Genomic DNA, 21,219 nt, shown 5'->3' on the forward strand with positions numbered 1-21,219 from the left:
AACTTATGACTGTTGGTGTTGACCTTGGCCAACTAGTGTTTGTCAGATCTCTCCACTGCAAAGTGACTCTTTTCCTTTCCCCTTTCCATACTGTACCCTTTGGAAGGAAGTCACTATGAACAGCCCACATTTTGGGAGTGGGCATTATGCTCCCTATCTTTAGGGTTGAGTATCTAGGTAACTTATTTGGAATTCTCCTGCATGGGGAACTTGTCTCTTCTCCCCATTTATTAATTTATTCAATCAATCCAGTATATATGTATGGTTGTATCTGAACTGTTAATTCGTGCCCCTGTGGTACTGCCTAGAGCATAGTACTTATGGGCATTTTCTTTTGCCTTTAGTCTTACACACGCCATTCCTAAAGTTACTTAGGTCAGCTCTTCTTTCCCCCACCCTCTTCAGTGAGGTTGCTTCATACATTTAGAAAGCTACAGTTAGATTCTCTTGTCATAGCCTGCATTATTTCCTGGGATCTTCCAACCCCCTAAATGACTTTTTTTTCCCCTAAATGATTTTTTAAAAATTTGTTTGCCGTAAGGTTCACTCTTGGTGTTGTAAAGTCCTATAGGTTTTGAATACTGCATAAGGTCATATGTCCACCATTACCGTATCATACAGAATAGTTTTACCACCCTAAAAATCCCTTGTAGTTCATGTATTCATCCCCTGCAGCTCAAATCCCTGGCAACTACTGGTCTTTTTATTGCCTCCCTAGTTTTATCTTTTCCAGAATGTCACATGGTCGGAATCATATAGCATGTGGCTTTTTCAGACTGATTTCTTTCACTTGGCATTATGCATTTTTGATTCCATGTCTTTTTGTGATTTTTTGGAGCTGACAAGTATTCCCTTGTTTTAATGGACTATGGTTGGCTTACCCATTCACCTTTGGATGGACATCTTGGTTGTTTCTGGTTTTTGGAGATTATGAATAAAGCTGCTGTAAACATTCATGTGCAGACTTCTGTAGAGACATACGTTTTCAACTCAATTGGGTAAGTACTTAGGAACATGACTGCTAGATCATATGGTAAGACTATGTTTAGCTTTGTAAGAAACTGTCAAACTGTCTTCCAAAGTGACTGTGCCATTTTGCATTCCTTCTAAAAGTGAATGAGAATTCTTGTTGCTCTGTGTCCTTGTCAGCATTTGATGTCAGTTTTTTAAAATTTTTCATCATTCTAATAGGTGCATAGTGGCATCTTGTTTTAACTTGTAATTTTGTGATGACAGGTGATATTGAGCATCTTTTCATATGCTTATTTTCCATCTGTATGTTTTCTTTGGTGAAGTGTCTGTTCAGATCTTTTGCCCATTTTTTAATCACACTTTTTGTTTTCTTATTGTTGAGTTTAGGAGCACATCTAACACGCAAATCTTGAGTTCTAAATACTATTCTCCACTAAAAGGAGCCAGAAGTCCTTGGAAAAGTGGTTGGTTACTGGGTCTGAGCAGGGGAAAGACAAGATGAGCCTGGAGCATCTTATAGTGCTAGAAAGTAAGACAGTGCTCAAAAAAAGCTGTGGGCTTGTCTAAAGGGTAGAGAAACCCATATGACAGAGGCCTCCAAGTGGCCAAAGCGAGAACTGACTGAGCCACAAAATAATAACAGTATTAGATTATAACCTATGGAATAAAATAAATATCCACGAATTCATATTGGTAATAAATAAATAATTGAATAAGTAAATAAATAAATAAGGCAGAAGGGATGGCTCTTCCTTAGAGAATGATTCTAATTAAATAATATAGAAGGAAAAAAAATAATATAGAAGGAATAAGAGAAGTAGAAAATCACCATTAGAACAATACCACAAAAACAACTAGTGTAGGCAAGATCCACCAGTAGATGCTAAAAATAGCGGATGAAAGTGAGAGGAAACAGGATATTGGCACAGTCTTCAAGTATCTACCCCAATATATTTGTTAATTAAAAAGAGAAAAATAGTAACTTCACAGTGCAGAAACCCCACAGACATGACCTCAACCAAGTGATCAAAGTAAACGTCACTGCTAATAAGACATATTGACATCTTAAACCACAGATACGATATATTGAGAAGGGTACATCGCTTCTGTGGTATTCTTGCCCAAAACGGATGACCTCAATCTACTCATGAGAAAACATCAGACAATCCAAACTGAAGAACATTCAGTAAAGTAACTGACCAGTACTCCTCAAAATGTCAAGGTCAGAAAGACAAGGAAAGACTAAGGAATTGTCACAGACTGTAGGAGACAAAGGAGCCAAGACAACTAAATGCAGAATGAGATGATGGATTAGATCCTGGACCAAACAGCTCCCCCACCGCCCCCCAAAAACAAGAGGACATTAGTGGGAGAGCTGGTGAAATCAAATTTGCACCAATTCTCTAACTATATCAATGAATATTTTACTAGTTCTTAGTTTTGACAACTGTACTGTGGTTATATATAATGTAAACACTAGTGAAAAGCAAGTTAAGGGTATCTAAGAAATCCCTGTACTATTTTTGCAATCATTTTGGAAGTCTAACATTATTTCAAAATAAAAAGTTGGAAGTCATTTTGATACTCACCTTTTATCTGTTAGTTATATAAAAATATCTTCCTCTTCTTGCACTACAGTTGAGTAGATGCATGTCCAAACTAGCACCTCAGTTTTACCTCCCAAAGGCCATTCCACCATTGCCCTGTAAGGTCAGTGGCCTCTGACCTGACTAAAAAAAAAAAAAAAAGAGTGGGTTGTTCGGTCTTAGGTGATGTTATGTGGTATACCATGTTGGTGGATCAGATACTCTGGGAACCTTCAGACAGTAGGGCTGGCTGAGGCTATGGAGGCAGGAGAGGCAAACCCAGACGCACAATATGTGTTATGTTGATTTCAGCCCGCATAAATTGCTCCCCTTTCAGAATGGAGGAAGTCCAAGACAACTGACTTGTGACCAAGAGGCTGGCTGGTCTCCTTGAGGAATGGTACTAGGTGGGGGATTCAGTGTTGCAGCAGGGTGAACACCCAGCAGGGGCAGTAGCCAGATCAGCCGTTGTGAGTGGGTTCCATGCCAGTGGATTCATTTTTTGCCTCTATCCCTACTACCACGTGCCAGCGTTGGAGTGGTCACTGACCACTGATATCATTGGCCAGTGATAACCGGCAGAAGCATGCTATCTGCTTCGTTTGGTCTCTTCCGTGGCAGAGGCTCGCTGGTGGGCGTTAACATGCGATGCCCGTGCTCCAGAGATCCCACTTTGTGCTTACTCCTAGAGATCCATCTACATGCCTCTTCTCCAAACCTCTTGGACCCTGATTTTCCAATCTTTCTCCTTCAAGCCATTCACTGTTGCCCACGAGCCTATACTTATTGTTCTATCGGGCCATTTTTCTTTTTACGAAAGGGGATGATCAGGTGCGTGACCTGGAGCTCTGCCGACTGGAGGGACTTCAGTTACCCCTAAGTGGAGCTACCGTGCAGTGATAGTCCATTGTTAGCTTACACCCTCATACTGAGCCAACCCATTCATGAATCGGGCTTGAACTCTTCTTTCTTCTATCAGCTGGTGATAAGAGCTCCCTGTTATGGCCATATAGGTGTGAACTGAGGGAAAGGTGCTGGTCAGGCAATGGTGGGTGACCTGGGGATCCAAGCCACCTACCTGTGCAGCTTACTTTGCCCTCTGGCCCTGCTTGTGCCCAATTTTGTCTATTTCTCTTTTGTCTAGTGCTGGGTTGTTTTGGACCCATCTGCCTTTATGACTCGGTGAGTCTGATAGAACGTTCACAGCTCATGATGGCCACCTCCGGCCATGTGGGCACTTGATGTCTTGTGGTCACATTCACCATCATAACCAGGACCTAGTAGTGGGCCAGGGGTACTTTTTTGAATGGTGTATAGTCTCTGTTGCAAATGTCATGACCCTGCTCCCAAACCTTAGAGATCTATATTGGGGTTCTTCTTTTAGGGTTTGCCACAAACTCTCCCTGGCATCTCTCCTCCGATCATAGGTACCTCCAGGACCATTAGCTACGTGTGGCTAATGGAAGCACAGATACAGAACACTTCCGTAAGTAACAGAAAGTTGTACTGGACAGTGCCACATCTTGATCTAACAATTTACGTGAAATACAGAGACTAGAGGAAGATATTAAACAATACCACATGGATGCAAGCATCCACAGAATGTGGAAAATTCTGCAAAACAAGCTATCCAGTTTCTTTTATTTATTTATTTTTAAAGATTTTATTTATTTATCTGACATAGAGAGAACACAAGCAGGGGGAGCTGCAGGCAGAGGGAGAAGCAGGCTCCCTGCCGACAGGCTCCCTGCTGAGCAAGGAGCCCGATGTGGGGCTCGATCCCAGGACCCTGGGATCATGACCCGAACTGAAGGCAGAAACTTAACCGACTGAGCCACCCACGAGTCCCATGCGACCCAGTTTCTTTAACATATAAATGGCATGGGAAAAAAGTGAGGGGAGAGGGAAACCGCTAGAGATGAAAAGAGATTTATGAGACATGTTAACCAAATGCATTGTGTGGACTTTCACGGGATCTTGATTTGAACTAACCAACTGTAAAAGAGATGTTTTTTGAGACAAGCCAGTTAAGCAACACACAGAGAGTGGAAATGTGAATTCATTCATACGTGGCTGGGGAGAAGGACCCAAGTAGGAGTTTGTATTCGTGATTCAATTGAGAAGAAAAACAAAGCTGGAAACAGCTTTATCTTAGTAATGTTAGCAGCATGCTTCTCCAAATTTGCTGTGGAAGGAAAACGGAGCTTGGAAGAGCTTCAAGAGCAGCAGCCCCATCACTGCAGGATGGTTCTGAAATTCACCCAGCGGGAGGGTGGAGATGAAAGGACAGCCGGCTCTTCCTTTACTTAGCTGGTGAACTATAACGCACACTTAGCTCTCCTCTTCCAGGGAGCCTTCCAGGCTTGCCTCACTGCCCTACTCCATCCCATCCCCGAAGTTGGCTCCATGCACTTCCCTCCTCACAGTCATGCTCTCGGTCTCCTCTAACTGTGACACAAGCTGAGAGTTGCAGGGTAAGAGAGACAAAGGGTGTGCGCCAAGGCCCTGAGATGAGTTGGAGCTCAGGGGATACAGGAACCCAAAGGGAAACTGGAACTCAGATGCCAAAGAGGAGACTGGAAAGAAGTAGGGTTGATGGAGAGGGGAGCAGGGACCGGTAGGACGTTTAAGTCCATGGCAAGGAGCCTGTCTTTGTTTGAAAGACCAGGGGAAGCCACCGCAGAGCTTTAAGCCCCAAAGAAGTTGCTCTCCTGTTTCCCTTTGTGTTAGGTAAGCCTCACCTCTCCGTTGGGAGAACTGACACAAGCCTGCTGCCGTGCCTGACTCAGCAGGGTCTGGCAGGGCCACCTTAAGGCCGCGCCACCTTAAGCAGCCCCACCCCCTGCACAGCCGATGGGCTGGTGCGGCCACCTGGCCATCCGCCCCAGTGCGCACCCCGCTATGGCCGGTCTGCTCCGCGCTGCCGCGACCTGGGGGCTGTTCCCCTGGAGGGGCTACTGCTCCAGGGGAACGCAGGTAGGTGGGGGGAGGGGAAGCCCGCTGGAGGGTGGGCGGCCAGATGCCAAGTTTCCGCCAGGCTCTGCGCTGCACCAGCACCCTGTGACCTTGAGCAGAGGATCGCTGGGCTCACTCTGCCAAGCGTGGGTGTTGAGTGAGATGGGCCGAGGCCCCCCCAGCTGCCACAAATGGGACTATAAATGGGGTGTAAAATCAAAAGTGTACGGGCTCCAGGGCGCCCTCTTTGGGGCTCCCAAATATGCAGACACATTTTAAGAAACAATGCCTGGGAGGTAAGAATGTGGGAGGCGGCGCCCCTCTGTGGACTGGCCGTGAGGCTTTCCATTCCCATTCTTTCTTTATCAAGCTCGGCGTTTCTCAGTGCGCCTGGGGCAGTGTTGGAGGACGGGCAGAGATAAGTAACCCTTCTGAGCCACTTAGGCAGGGCTGGCTACGTTATGGAACCCTGCGATGTTCCTTTTTGTAGTGAATCTGGCTCCTATCTTTACCCAGGTGGTGTTTTTTCCCACGTGAAACACTGACCTCGATGGTTCTGTTTGGAAAGGGGCATCTTTGTAGAGTGGGTTTGCTTCCAGTGGGCCCACTGGCAAGGCCTAGCGGTGCTGGCCCTCGGGGTGGTGTCAGTGGGGCGTGGGGAGGCCAGAAGTGCCGGCAGCCCCTCCCCCACTCCAGGACCTGCCACCGGGGCCCCAGGTGCCTCTGGGCGACTCTGGCAGTGTGTTTCTTGTCTGCAGGGTGAGCTCAGCAAAGGCTTTGTGGAGGCTCTGAAGGCAGTTGTGGGGAGCCCGCACCTGTCGACTGCTGCCGCGGACCGTGAGCAGCATGGGCACGATGAGTCCATGCACAGGTGTGGGGGCCCCTCCCCTACCAGAGCCCTGGGCTGGGAGTAAGAGGCCTGGGCTGTCTTCTCCCCCACCCATCCGTTTTAGGGGGGCTCTGGCCTTCTCTGCCTCTCCTCCACACCCATCCCTCTCCCACCGTGTAGCCTCAGGCCCTGTGATACCTTGGGGCTCCTTGGGAATGAACAGGACCAGTGGGTACCATGCTCCCAGAAACTGCTAAGGGTCTGGTTCTAGGTGCCAACCTCCAGGCGCCGTGGTGTGGCCCCAGAATGTGGAACAGGTCAGCCGGCTGGCAGCCCTGTGCTACAGCCAAGGAGTGCCCATCATCCCGTTTGGCACTGGCACCGGGCTTGAGGGTGGAGTCTGTGCCGTGCAGGTAGGCAGCCCCCCCCCGCCCCCGCCCTGCCTGGGCTCTGGCCCCCTCCCACTTGTCACACTAGTGGCTGCCTCCACCCCGCCTTACCTGCCATGGGGGGCGGGGGGCGGGCTCCGGACTGGCTGCCAGGTCAGCCTGGAGATGAGATCCTATGGAAGGTGGCCTGGCTCTGGGAAGACGTGGGTCCATCAGCTCCTTGGCACCCCTTCCTGCCAGGGTGGTGTCTGCATCAACCTGACCCACATGGACCGAATCCTGAAGCTGAATCCGGAGGACTTCTCTGTGGTGGTGGAGCCAGGCGTCACCCGCAAAACTCTCAACACCTACCTGCGGGACAGTGGCCTCTGGTTTCCTGTGGGTAGGCTGGAACTTGAGGCCCTTCCCTGGGGCCCTGAAGGCTCCCAGGTGGCAGGGCTGTTTCTGGGGCGCGAGGGGACCCCTCCATCCCCGGGTACTTGCCCCAGGCCGCACTCTGCCCTGCAGACCCAGGCGCAGACGCCTCGCTCTGCGGCATGGTGGCCACGGCGGCCTCCGGCACCAATGCTGTGCGCTATGGCACGATGCGGGACAACGTGCTCAACCTGGAGGTGGTGCTGCCTGGCGGCCGGCTGCTTCATACCGCAGGCCCCGGCCGGCACTTCCGGTGAGCACCCTCTCCCCACGGAAATGGGGGCCTCCTGGATTGGTGGACCAGGCTAATGAGTCTGCTCTGGTCTGAGACTCAGTTCTTCCTGCGCCAGGCCAGTTGGGGCTGTGCAAGGAACAGCTGTCGTGATGGCAGGCTGGGCCGACGCCCCCACCTGGCAGGGGCCTGGGGGACGGAGCTGGGCTTCCGGCTCAGGCTTGCAGCCAGAAACCCATCATCTCATGGCTGGGCACTCACCTACCTTGTGTGTCCCCGGGATCCAGGAAGAGTGCAGCTGGCTACAACCTCACGGGGCTCTTTGTGGGCTCTGAGGGGACACTAGGACTCATCACAGCTGCCACCCTGCGCCTGCACCCTGCCCCTGAGGCCACGGTGGCCGCCACCTGTGCATTTCCCAGTGTCCAGGCAGCCATGGACACCACTGTTCACATCCTCCAGGCTGCAGTGCCCCTGGCCCGCATCGGTGAGCTGGGGACTGGGCAGTCCAGGTGGGCTCCCCGGAAGAGGCCCCCTTTGAAGTCGGCCTCCCCTCACCTGCCCTCTCCTTGGCCCCAGAGTTTCTGGATGAAGTCATGATGGATGCCTGCAACAGGCACAGCCGGCTGACCTGCTCGGTGGCGCCCACACTCTTCCTCGAGTTCCACGGATCTGAGCGGGCACTGGCCGAGCAGATAGAGCGGGCAGGTGTGCTGGTGTGCTGTGGGGTGGGGGGGCACAGGCTGGCCCTGAGTAAGGCCCCGTGTGACACCCCCCACCCCCCGTGCAGAGGAGATCAGCCAGCACAACGGAGCCTCCCACTTCTTCTGGGCCAAGGAGGCCGAGGAGCGCAGCCGGCTCTGGGCGGCGAGGCACAACGCCTGGTACGCCACTCTGGCCCTGCGGCCGGGCTGCAAGGTGAGTTGGGTGGGGTGGTGGTGGCACCCCCAGCCCGCCACCCTGTTGTCCTGAGCAGTAGGCTGAGACCCAGTAGGCAGCATCGCCCCTACCCAGCTGTTTCTCAGACACTGTCTAGCGGGGAAAGTAGTTGTCTGCCAAACCCTCGGGAGGGAGCCCCCGCCTGGGCACAGGGACAGCGCAGGTGCTCTTAGGGTTTGTGAGGCTGGCTGGAGAGAGATGATGAAGCGGAAGGGGTCAGCCAACCGGAAGGGGACACTGGGCTCCAGGCAGCACGTGCGAAGGCTCGGCCTCGTGGGCCGCTCGGGGCCCTGCACGGAGCCGGGCGGGGAGCAAGGTGAGAGCTGGGGAAGCCTCCGCGGGCAGGGCAGGGCACTCACTCTGGCCATTTGTCCAGCTGTCCAGGGGAAACAGGCCTAGAGAAAAGCAGCTAGTTTTTGTCGGTGAGGCCCAGCCTCCTCTGACCTGTTCTTAACCTTGACCACAAGGACCTCTTAACATCCGGGGCGGCGGGGGGTGAGGGGGGAGAACCTCACAAACCTGCCCCCAACTAGGGCTATTCCACCGACGTGTGTGTGCCCATCTCCCGGCTGCCGGAGATCCTGGTGCAGACCAAGGAGGACCTGAAGGCCTCGGGACTCACAGGTCGGCATGCCCGCTGCTGGAGCTCCATGTGGGAGGGAAGGGGGATGGGCTGGGCTGGGGCAGCATCTCTGTCTTCTGGGCCCCCAGGAACCATTGTTGGACACGTGGGCGATGGCAATTTCCACTGCATCCTGCTGGTGGACCCAGAGGATGCCGAGGAGTTGCGCAGGGTCAAGGCCTTTGGAGAACATCTGGGCAGGTAAGAGCAAAACCCTTGGCTGGTGGGGAGGGGCGGAGGAGCACCCTGCTGAGGATCTCTTCACTGCCTCCCAGGCGGGCACTGGCACTCCACGGGACGTGTACTGGGGAACACGGCATTGGGCTGGGCAAGCGGCAGCTGCTACAGGAGGAGGTGGGCGCCGTGGGCATAGAGATCATGCGGCAGCTGAAGGCCATGCTGGATCCCCGAGGCCTCATGAACCCAGGCAAGGTGCTGTGAGGGGCTCCAAGCCCTTGGCCCACAAGCCCCCAGACAGTGGAACCTCCTGTTCTGGAACCTTCCTTCTTGTCACAGAACAGTTCTGTCTTGGCCCAGACCTGCAGGGGTCCTTGCCTGCCTTCCCCTTGGTCAGGGCCTCCCTGCTGCCAGGGGCCAGGGGCAAGGCCTCAGGGACTGAGCTCTCTTAGCCCTACTCCACTTGTCTGGTGACAGGAACATGCTTTCCTGGTGTAGGTGTCCTTGGACCCCTGAAATAAACCAGAACCCCATTTGCAGCAGTCTGGAGATGAGCAGACAGTGCCTGTGAATGGCCTCCTGTGCCTCCCCTCCCTACCTCCTTCAGGTTCTCTGACCTTTGTCCTTGTCCCTCGTCCCTTCTCCCCTGCCTGTCCTCTGACTTCCTGCAGCCTGGGAGGGGATAGTGCTTAGGCTACTGAAAGTCACTTCCAGGGACCCAGGTCCCTGTCCCATCTGCTGGTGAGAAGACCAGTGCCTGAGGACGACATCCATGGCCCATGGCCGACATCCCTCATGACAGACCACCCACCTTAGAACATTCTGAACATGTTCTCCAAGTGGCTGTTGCCAATCAGTGGAAATGGAAGTGAAATTTTTCTCCTTGTATTATACTGCTCCATGCTGTGATGTATCAGATTACTAGCTTTTCTCCTCCAAGTCAGGATCTGCCCTCCCCTGGGCCTCCCCGGGCCTTAGGATCCCTGGCCAGACCGCTTGGTCCGTGAACTTGTCAGTTATTCCCAAGCCCACGAGAGGGCGCCCAACACCAGAGCATCCACGCTGGGCAGCGGCACCCAGGATTCACCTCCGTCCAGGGCCTACAGCTCCCTGCCCTGGGTCCCCCTGCCTACTTCCCCAAGGTTGGGGTGGGGGAGGCTTGGTGTCCTGGAAGCCAGTCTCTAAACTCCACCCCAGGAGCCCATCATGTGGGCCCATCTCCCTTGGCCCCTGAGCAAAGGTGCTGGGTGAGCAAAGCAGGGAGGCCAGTTGGACCCTCCCATCTCCCCTTACCCCCACAAGCCACCTCTCCCCACCAGCTGTCCAAGCCCTGGGCAGAGGCTGCCCTTCTGGGACTCCTCAGCCCAACTTGGTTCTTGGAAGCCACTCTTAACGCTGGACTCAGCCCAGTTTGCTCCTCTGTGACGTTTCTACCCCGGGGCCACGAGCAGTCGCTGGGCCAAGGGGTGGTGTGGGCGCAAGCCTCACCGGCTCTCCCCAAGCAACCCCGCTCCACGAACAATCTAAGCATCAGCCGCGCGTGTCTGGACATACGGCTCCCTGGCCGCACCCCCCACCTCCACCCGACTGCCTCGCCCCTGAGCTCAGGGGAGAAGTCTGCAATGGAGGTTTCTCCCCTTACTGGGGACGGCTCTTCTTTGATGAGCTGAAAGAACAAGCACACTGTTCACTGAAATACCAGCCCCTGAAGACTCAAGTGACTATTTTTGCCTTATTTGCTTTGTGTGTGTACTTTCTGGGGAACCATCTGGAATTGAGTTACACATTTCTTGACACCATTTACCTACAGAATTCAGCATCTATCTCCTAAGCATAAGGACCTTCTAAAAACCTCAACACCGTTAAATGGCTGCTAGATGAACGGTCTTAGTGAGGTGCTTCTGCCCACAAAGCCCCCCAAAGCGTGCTGGGCCCTTAGTGGAGGGAGGGGGCAGAAGCCCCCTCGCAGTTCCTGCTGGTTCCCTCCCCTCCTGGAAAGACAGAGCTTGGGAGAGCTGCCTGGATGGAGCATGAATGACAGACCAGTCCCACCTGGGGAGCCTGCACCAGCTCGTTCCACCCCGACCAGAGGACTGGTGGCAACCCCGGGGGATTCGGAGAACACCACAGCCAGCAGAGGGCTGCCATGCGCTGGGTGCGAGTGCAAGTCGCTGGGGGTGGGGACAGGGACCAGCCTGGCATGGGCTCCAGCCTGCCCCACCGGGTCATGACCACTTGGCTCACCCAGGGTGCTGCCAAGGCCGCAGGGCCTAAGCCACCAAGGTGGTCACAGAAGCCTTCGCCTGCAGGCCCAGGGGTCAGGCAAGGAGATCTCCAGGGCCAGCTTTGCTAGGGGAATTAAATTTAGAACAGGGAGACACAGTTGCCAGGCAGAAGCAGGAGGTGCTGTGAATAGAACAGTGCTCTTTGCGGTGACAGAACTACCAGGGAGCCTGCTATGCATGTGCCAGAGGCTTCCGGGCAGATTCTCTGACCCTCATGGTGACCTCTGAGCTGTGCGACTCTGTCCCCCCACTCACATGCAATTGAATCTGAAGTTCAGAAGAGCAAAGTCGTCTCCCCAGGATCATTCTGCCCAACAGAGGAGCTCACATGCAGACAGTTTAGAGCTCATGCTCTTGCCACCCTGGGGATGATTGGTCCCCGGGGGGGGGGGGCTCCCTCATCCCGGGGCAGGGGTCTGATGCTAAGGCCCAGGCTCAGACCCAAATTCTTCGTTAGCATTTCTCTGAACATGCTGAGCGTGCCTGTGCCTTGGTTCACACCTGCCCACTGGCCTGCACTGCCCTTGCAGAGAGTGGGTGCTTCGGGAGGCGCATGACACTAGAGGACTGTAGAGACAGGGCCTGGGGAGGCAGAGCCCACAGAGGCAAGGGCACTCGAGGGCCTGGGGAGGGGTGTGGGCACAGAAGCCTGGAGGCATCTCCCTCCAGAGCCTTCCTCCGCAGGTTCTGCGGAGGGAGGCTCTGGAATGCCGCTCCAGGAGCCCCTCTGGCACGGGGACAGGCCGGGCATGCGTCCCTACCCCCTGCTCTGAGCTTCCCGCCCAGCTTGAGGTGTGCCAACTCTTGTGAGCCCGGAGTGGCTGCTTCTAGTTCAAGGGCTCTGAGCTGGCTCAGCCCCAAAGCAGGGCCTCTTTCTGGGCCTCAATGAAGCATGCCCATGAGTCAGCACTGAGATGCAGACTGAGCAACAGGCAGGGCAGGATGGGATGTGGGATGGGGAGCTGAGGATGAAGGCGGGGACTGGGCCGATACCTGGAAGAATCCACATCCTTGCAGCCTCCACTGGCCGCAAGATCTTTTGCCCCCGCAGATCTTTCCTGAAGAGTTCTGTCACAACCACTCCACAGGTGATGGCAGATGGACTCCATGATGCTTGGGAGGGCCAGGAACCCTGAAGGACTCGGGTCTGACCTGCCAGGTTCACTCTGCCCAGGCATGACTGCTCTGAGGACCACTTCACACTCCCGTAGTGCCAAGTAGCAGCCTGGAGGAAGGCTAAGGAGGTAGGTGAGGGAGTGGGGGATAGGCCTTCAAGCCCCACTTCTTGATTGTTTAATAATACGTCATTAAAATAGTCACACAGTGCACCTTTTATTAGACATTTTAATACCATATCAAAACACCTTGACTAATGAAGAAAGCTTTTCCCCCAAGCTTTGAACATTTTTTTAAACATTTTATAAGGTTTTTTTTTTTTTTTGTATTTTAATATATAAATACAGAAACCTATCTTGCATGGGCTGATGCCACGTGTGAACATCAATGGCTAAAATGTTCTCAAACAGAGTGCCTGAAAACAGGGATAACTGTACATATTCCTTTAATAAGTCTTTTGTCTAAGTTTTCTGGAAAAAAAAAAATCCACAAGGGTCTAAGAAAAATGTTCAGGCATTTTTGCAGGACACTTGTGATTGTTCAATCCTCTGAACTGACCAGAACCAGGAGCGAAGGAGGGAGAGGAAAAGGGAATGGAGAGGAGAAGATCCTTGACGGGTTGTTTTTTTGGCAATGAAGTTACATATCAGGGTCCCAAGGGGAGAAAAGTGCAAAACCAAGCCAGAATAATGGAGGAAACAAACAAACAACCACAACCCCCCAAAAAACAAAAACAAAAACAAAAGCCACCACCCAAGGCAGAGTGGTTGGTGATAGAGGGCCGACAGGGGGGCGCTGGGCACACGAGACCGTGCGCGGCCCCGTTCGTCTCTGTCACTGAGGGGGTTCTAGCCGGGCGGCAGACAGCAATCTGTAAACATCACGAGGGAAAACACCAGTCGACACTAGACTTTTTTTTTATAATTTTTTTTTTTTTTTTTTGTAAACACTTTAGACAGACCCACAACGCCTTTCAAAGGTGTAAAAGAAAATGCCCTTTCCCTCCTGGGATGAGGGGTGAGGGGAAGGATAGCAGTTGATTCTTCTCTCAAACTCGCTCTCATCCAATTTGGTGTCCTCAGGGAGAAAGGGAGAACCATTCTCTGGAAGTCAGTGCAGAAGGGGTGCCCTGTTCCCACTGGTGTCCCCAGCTCAGCTCTGCCCGTGTCCGATGCCTCCTCTCAGGAACGGGGGCTGGCTGTCCCTGTGTGGACCGGAACACGTAAGTCGCGCTCTGGCGGCCAAGGCCGGCCGCGTGCATCCCGCCGAGGCTGGCCGGGCGTCTGTGGTTCCGTTCTGGGGCCCGAAGCCAAACGTCCCGCCGGGGTTGGGACTCCTGCTCCGGCGTTGGCCCAGTCCCTCTGCCTCACTCTCACCCTTGCTTTTTCTTCTCCCCGTGTCCTCAGTTTTTGAGGGGAAGGTAAAAAGAGCAAATGTCCCTGATTTGTCTGACATCATCAGCTGTTCTGAGAGTTTACTTGGAATAAATAAAATAAACTTAATGAAGAACAAAGGAAAACAAAACAAACAAAAACAAGAGAGTGAGAGCAAGAGAGAAAAGAAAAGAGGCCCCAAAACCTTTGGATGTGAGATGAGGTGGAGTCAGGGTTTTGGTTTCTCTGGCGGGTTTTGTTGGTTTGCCAGAAAAAAGAAAGTGCCGGACCAGAACTCGTAGGGACAGGTAGGACGGGGGACAGGATAGGATGGTCAGCAGAGAAGCAAGGTGCCCTGGCGGAGAGACGGGGAGTCAGGCTGCATGGCTAGAGAGGGACCACGTGTGCACATCTGTTGGGGAAGGCTGTGCCGGCCTGCTGCAGAGATTCGTCTGGAAGTGGACTGTGTGAGTGTGTGTGTGTGTGTGTGTGTGTGTCAGCGTGAGAGGCAGGTGGCCTGCAGGCGGGAAGAACCAGCAGTGACATGATCACGGGTGAGCACCACAGAGGACAGTGTACCGTCCCCCAGGCTGTCGTGTTTAATAAGTGGGATGTCCATATGGGGACAGGGAGTGAGGTTGTCCCCCTGGCCCCAAAGAAGCAGAGACCCTGAGAGACAGAACTCCCCCTCACCACCCCTCAAGCACGAGGCGGAGCGGGGCGCAAACCCAGGGTCTGGTCCTAGAGCTCACACTGCTGCTTCTCCCAGCCGGCACATTCCACGGGATCTTTCTGAACCTTCTTCAGGGAGACTCACTTTAGATGTCTGGAATACCCTGGTCTTTTCCCAATGAATCTAATTCTACTGAGCAGGTTCTCCTTCATTACCTTGTGAGTTCATATTTCCTATCCTTCCTGGAGAATCATACCAGTCCCTGCCCCCCCGCCCCCCATAGAATCACTAACTAATAAGATGCTCCCCTCTTGGTGGGGTGTGCAAGGGCAACTGAATTCCCTACCCTCCAGGCCCCAGAGTGACTTGACCCCAGGCCTTGAGCCCGGAGCATCCCCAACCACGGGCTCACCTTTGAGAGGAGTCAGCAAGCGAGCCCAGCAGGGTCAGTCTGCGGGATGTTCTGGACAAGATCTGTTCACTTCAAACCACGAATCTATGCAGCTGAGGCAGGGAGGTGGTAAGGGGAGACAGGTTACCGCTGACCAGGCTGTTCCTTAGGGGGTATTCTCCAAGGGTCAGGCTACTGAGCAGAGGTTTGCTAAATCTCGCTCATGAGGACCTCAGGGGAAAACACCAGACACCCACTTTTTGAAGCAGGAAGAAGGGAGAACACCAAGACTGATCTCAGCTCAGCCTGAGGCATCAGCCCAGCATGGTGGGTATAGGATTGGGTGGATCTGGGCGCTGCAGGAAGTGGGGAGTATGGCCCTCTATGTGGCTTGGTGGGTTGTGGTCGGCATGGAGCCTTTCCTGGAGAAGGTGGAAAGGGAGGGCCAGCCCTCTGGCTTAGCGACGTTGCTGGGGAGGGCCGGACAGGAGGCTGACAGTGAAACCCTGGTCTCCAGTGTTTGTAGAAAGGACCATCTGAACCAGACAGGGAACAGAGATTGCCCCAAGACAGCTTTCTGATTTGGAAGCCAACATCTGGGTATCTTCAAACACAGGAACCAGGTAGATAATTTGCATAATTTCCCCCCAGAGCCAAACATTTCCATCTTCTGGTTCTGAGTGGTGCCTCCCTGGGACACTGGAGCACTGTGTGCTGGGCCCAGGCCAAGGCCCCCTCCCCTGGGGCCGACCTCGAGCCTCTCGGGCACCAGCCACATCTGTGTGCCAGGCACTACAACCACCTCGTGGCCAGTAGCCCTGTGCGGCGGGCTGTGAAAAAGCCTGTGTGTCAGAAGCAGCTCTGGGACTCAAGGAGCCAAGAGCAGATGGTGCACAGAGTGTCCTCCCATCTTGGGTAAGGAGGTGTCTTCTTTCTAGCTGGAAACAAGAGCGAGGCTCGTACTGGAGCCCGAGGACGACTCTCAGCCCTGTTAATTCCAGCAGCTTTTAGCGCCGTGGCCACACAGAGGGGCCCATGGAGGAAGAAAAGGCTCAAGGAGATGCATGCAGAACGGACCTTCTGGTTGGATCCTAAGTGCGTCCAACCTGTGGGGCTCCACAGGTCTCCCTGTCAGCCCTCGCCATCCAGGCTGCCAAACCAGAGACCTGCTCTGCCTCCACCCCACTTAGAGCCCTCGGTGGGAGGGCAGGTCATCCCACAACCAATGGGGACCGAATGGCTAGTGATGAGGGTCCCCCCTTCTATCCCCCAGCTGCAGGGAAGGAACCCTCTGGGATCTCAGATGGGGATGCCCTGGCCCTGGTGGCCCTTCCGTACCTTTTGTGATAAATGCACAGGCAGGGCAGCCTGGCTATCGTGTCCCCCTGAAGCAACTCCTCCAGGCAGATCACACACTCACCCGCGTCTTTCGTCAGCACGTCATCTGCAAAGGGGGCACGGAGGAGAGTGGGAGAGGGTCAGTCACCAGCAGACAGGTGGCACAAAGCCGGCACAGGTCTAGGAACTTGGTTGGGACTGCTTGGGTCACCTGAAGTGGGCAAGGCTGTGTGGGCGACACAGGAGACCAAGGGTACCCTGACCTGAGACAAGACATGCACAGCGCACATCAATTATCTGAAGACAGAGTGGGATGAATTACCAAAGAAGCGGCCAGGGGATGGAGGGTGAAATGGGCTCGGGAGGGGATAGGCCTGTAGCAGAGGCCAGCTGCCTCCCTGAGCAGACCGTCCCCAAATCATACACGGCCCAGGTGCACGGAGTTCTGGTTTGGCAAAGCACGGTGATGGAGAGCGAGGCCGGAACTCCAGTGGCTGCGCGGGCGAGCATGTGCGCAACAGCCAACAGGTGGGAACAACCCCAGTGCCCCCAGCCGAGAACTGGATTAACAAACGGGATCTCGGGTGCCTGGGTGGCTCAGTTGGTTAAGCGACTGCCTTCGGCTCAGGTCATGATCCTGGAGTCCCGGGATCGAGTCCCACGTCGGGCTCCCTGCTCAGCAGGGAGTCTGCCTCTCTCTCTGACCCTCCCCCCTCTCATGCTCTCTATCTCATTCTCTCTCTCAAATAAATAAATAAAATCTTAAAAAAAAACAAAAACAAAAACAAACGGGATCTCTCCCTACAACGGAGTGTCACTCAGCCGTGGGAAAGGGGCGGAGCGCCGATGCGGGCCTGCAGTGTGGATGGACCTGGAGAACATCAGGCGAAGTGAAGGAAGCCAGACACAAAAAGTCACCTATCCGACGACTCCTTTCTGTGAAATGCACAGCATAGGCCAATCTGGACAAGAAGTAGGCCCGGGGCTGGGGGCAGGAGGGATGGGCGGGGGGGACTGTTTAATGGGTAAGGGGTTTTCTTCTTCCCCTTTTCCGGTGGTAAGAACACTTAGGAGGAGATCCACCCTTTTGACAGATTTTTAAGTGTGCAGAACAGTATTACCAGCTGCAGGCAGAATGCTGGGCGCCAGGTCTCCAGAACTTACTCTTCTGGCATGACTGAAACTCTACACCCCTCGAATGGCAACTCCCCATTTCCCCATCCCCTCGGCCCCTGGTGACTACCATTCTACCCTCTGGCTCTTTGAGATGGACTCTATTTTAGATAAAAGTACAGTCATGGGGGGTTTTCTTTTGAAAACTGTAACTAGACGGAGATGGTGGTAGCACAGCATTGGGAAGATCCTAAATGCTACTATGACTCAATTTAAAAAAGAAGAAAAAAAAGGTCCCCCACAAAAAAAGGAATGGAAGGAAGCTACTGCACACCACAGGCCCCTTGCATAGCCACAGCCGGAAAAGCCTGAGAAAAATAGGCAGAGCACCGTGGCTGGGGAAGCAGCCCCTTATTAAATTTCTATGACATTCTGGTGCTGGCAACTCCGTAAAGAAGCCACGGTCTCAGGACTGAAGTCATAGTCTCACAGGGGAGGCGGACAAGAAAACGGAAATGAACAGCACACCACTTTCTAGGAAGCCTTACGATGCATACAAGTCCAGGTATGAGGGTATGGCTGATGCCCTGTCAGGGTGGGGACTGTTCAGGGAAGGACATTTCAGGCAACGGGAACAGTATCTGTGCACTGGGAACAGCAGGAAGTTTGCTATGGCGTGTGCAGAGAGCCGTGGGGCCACAATGGGGCAGGGGGGTGAGACCGACACCCCCAGGACGAACTCATGTTCTGCTGTGGTGCCCGGGCTTCATCTGGTTCACTGCGAGGCTCTGGAGGTGCATCCCAATCGCAGCTGGTCTCTGCTGACTACTGGAGAATGGGCTGGTAGAGCTCAGAGACGGGAAGCTCGCTCTGGACGCTGATGCAGCAGCGCTGGAGGGAAGGACTCAGGGCCTGCACTAGCCATGAGGGCAAGGAGGGAGGGATGGCACGCACTGACCAGGGCAGCTGGGCAAGCGGCAGGTACTTGTCACTAGGACAGGGGACCTGGGAAGAGGAGGACAGGCAGAAGTGAGTTCAGAGTTGGGTGGGAGGTGCTGACCAGGCGTCTCCACTGGGACACGCTAATGGAAACCTCCAGGAGTCCACTGGAGTCTGGATCTGGGGTTGAGAAGAGAGACGTGGGTGATGGGTGTAGATGTGGGATAGAGATTCACTGAAATCCAAGAGGGCAGAAGACAGAACACAAGGTTAACTCTAACATCTGAAAGGCAAGTGCAAGGGGTGAAGGAAGCCAAGGTTACTCAGAAGTTCCCAAACCACAGGAGAAATACCAAGAGGGTGGGGTTATGGATGTGAAGAAAGGTGAGCTGGAAGCAGGATCAGTTCCTCACTTGTCCTCGAGCACTGCCAGTGATGCCTACTGGATTGTGTGTGTGTGAGTGTGTGTGCGTGCGCGTGTGTGTCTTCAACCGAGCCTCACAACTTCATGAGCGACGGGGCATATGTGCTGGTCCCCATTTTGCCAAGGAGGATACTGAAGCCCGAGAAGTCAAGCACCTTGCCTAAGTTGGGGCTTTGCGAGTGGTAGTGCAGGGCCTGGAACCCTTCACATGGTGCCCCCTCCCTTGCTGTTTCTGGGTGCTCTCTGATTACTCTGGTGGGAAGGGAAACATCTGGGGCCCAGAAAAACGAGGATTCTTCATGGCCTAGAGGGCCAAAGTGCCTCAAAGTTCCCCACCATGAACCCTGAGGAAAAAGCCTAAGATAGGACCAGTTCAGGACTGACGTCCCTGTGCACAGAAGTCACTCTCAGCTGCCTGACCGCAACCACCTGGGGTCATTTCCTGCCAACATCAGGCTAACCCACAGGCCCACCCGAAAGGTGACAAGAACAGAAAAACCAGATGGCACACCATCAGTCTGCCCTTGGAGTGTCACCTCAGACTCCAAATGTGGCACATGGTGGATCAGTAAAAGGGCGCGATCCCATTTCCTAAAGCACTGGATGCCCTCCATATTGAAATATATGTGTGCATCTGTATGTTCGTGTAAGCACAGAAAACATCTGGGAGGATCTACACTTCAATGGTGGAGGAAAGGAGGACTAGAAGCAAAATGTTTTTATGTATTTTTACATTTATTTGCCCGTGCATTACCTTTAGAATTAAAAACCCCAAGAAGGAAGTGTACTGGTGTTTTCATGTGGCTCTGAAATGCATCGACAGGTGGATTTGGTGGACAGAGCTGTGTGACTGAGCAGGTGCAGGAAAACGTAGACTCTGGATGGTGGGGATTTGGGTGCTCATGGTAAAACACTCAAACTTTGCTGTATGTCTGACCCTTTCATAATAAAACACTGGAGGAAAAATCCCCAAAAAAGATGGGAGGAGAAAACCGGTCTGGCTTTGAGAAGGCAGAGCCATCCTGTAGACATTCCTGGGCGATGACTTCTGCCCTCTCTGCCTCAGGCATCTCATTGGTAAAGTGAGTTTGGGCCCTGGCTCCTGTTCATGGACCCCTCCCCACACTTTCGGATGAGTTCCTATCCTTGCGGTGCAGTAAGGTTACAGATCCAAGTCAGTATCCCCTGCATTTCCCCCTCCCCCACTGACTGGCACCCCAGCAGGGAGGCTGAGGGGCAGGTTAGAATTCCCTGGGTCCCAAACAGCTTCCTGTTCCTTTTTCTAACCAAGGACTCAGGCTTGAGCACAAGAAGGTCAGATGCATTTTCTTCGGAACAATCAATTACCAGCACACAACACTTCCCGAAGCATGTGCCTCATCAGCCAGCCTGGGCTGCTCCACCCGGCTGGGGAGCACATTTCCCTGGGGCCTGGAGTGGCGAGGATAGGGAGGAGTGAGGGGCTGGGAACCTGACAGTGTGGGGAGGCCAGCGGTATTCACACCCAGCGCGGTGCCCAGGGAGCGGCATTCTTCCCAGAGGGAAAAGTGGGAGCTACACAGATCCGGCCCCAGGCCTGAGTGGGCTGAGTAAAACTTCCTGTCCCAATCCCTGGAGTTCTGCAATCAGCAGCCCCCAGATGTCCCTGGGAGCTTAGCAGGCGGGTGGAAATGGCTGAAACTGATGCCCGGCTACCAACTGGTTCCTGTGGGATTTCCAAGGGATTTCCATACTCGTCCTGCAGGAGGCTGCTGCCCGCTGTCGGGGACCCTGGGCCTGGCACAAATTGAGGCCACCTGGTAGATGGACACAAATGTCCCTTGGTATCCCCAGGTACCCATGGGAGGGGGCCTTAACCGAAGCCGGTTGAGGAGAACACAGAAACGAAGCTGTGCTTTCTGCCTTTTTCTTACTGGCTCCTAACCACCACCACCACCCGGCCCGGCCCCGCCAAGCTTCCTGATGCCCTGTGCAAAGCCAAGGTCACTGCCCAAGGGGGAGTTCAGAAGTGTTTGGTCTGGCTGGGGGTGGTGCTAAATGATGCCAATGCCTATCCCTCAACTAGACCAGGGAGCCAAACCAGAGGCAAAACTCTCCGGCGCCACAGCGGGAGGGGTGATGCTGGGGTGGGGTGGGGGTGGGGCAGGGGTGGGAGGTGACTGCATACTTCTGCTCCCTCCCTGAGATATAGGGGGAGCACTCTAACAGCTGCTTTTGTCAAAGAAAGATCTAGGAGGAGGAGAGAAAGGAGGCTTCACTTCTTTGGGGTGAGCTATATACAAGGACGCCACAGAAACATCTCAGTGAATGTGAAAGATCTTTCAGGGGAGGTCTCTGGATCAGCTCATGTAAGCTGGTAAGTGGCCATGGCTCCCAAGACGAGGTCCTTCCACTTGGCCACCTTACCTCCTTTCCTTAAAGGACCAGGCGAGAGGGTCTCTTCCCTGGAAGA

General features: G+C 53.8%; 2 protein-coding genes across 6 annotated transcripts in view; one reads left to right on the top strand and one right to left on the bottom strand.

The window, feature by feature from the left end:
- Window positions 1–5,411: 5,411 nt before the first annotated feature.
- On the top strand, window positions 5,412–10,850 carry LDHD (lactate dehydrogenase D). Of its 2 annotated transcripts, none has more exons than XM_006743340.3 (11): window positions 5,412–5,534; window positions 6,272–6,384; window positions 6,614–6,755; window positions 6,972–7,113; window positions 7,239–7,398; window positions 7,665–7,864; window positions 7,957–8,085; window positions 8,168–8,295; window positions 8,850–8,940; window positions 9,028–9,139; window positions 9,214–10,850. In XM_006743340.3, the coding sequence occupies exons 1-11, from the start codon at window positions 5,412–5,414 to the stop codon at window positions 9,377–9,379; spliced, it is 1,506 nt and encodes a 501-aa protein (XP_006743403.3). In that variant the 3' UTR covers window positions 9,380–10,850. The 2 variants fall into 2 exon arrangements, with proteins under 2 accessions (XP_006743403.3, XP_081663511.1); XM_081807385.1 differs by having other exon boundaries at window positions 5,446–5,534; window positions 5,884–6,384.
- A 1,258-nt stretch (window positions 10,851–12,108) lies between these two features.
- Window positions 12,109–21,219, bottom strand: part of ZNRF1 (zinc and ring finger 1) — a 99,112-nt gene continuing 90,001 nt past the window's right edge. The window contains exons 3-5 of one of the 4 annotated variants that reach the window (XM_081807394.1): window positions 16,292–16,397; window positions 14,975–15,066; window positions 12,109–12,636 (exon numbers count right to left, since the gene is read on the bottom strand). In XM_081807394.1, the coding sequence (XP_081663520.1) occupies window positions 15,009–15,066; window positions 16,292–16,397 (164 nt within the window). In that variant the 3' untranslated portion in view covers window positions 12,109–12,636; window positions 14,975–15,008. The other 3 variants (XM_081807395.1, XM_081807392.1, XM_081807393.1) reach the window with 3 other exon arrangements.

The sequence above is a fragment of the Leptonychotes weddellii genome, chromosome 16 (genome assembly GCF_054177405.1).
Source record: "Leptonychotes weddellii isolate Sample4059 chromosome 16, ASM5417740v2, whole genome shotgun sequence".
Taxonomy (NCBI): domain Eukaryota; kingdom Metazoa; phylum Chordata; class Mammalia; order Carnivora; family Phocidae; genus Leptonychotes; species Leptonychotes weddellii.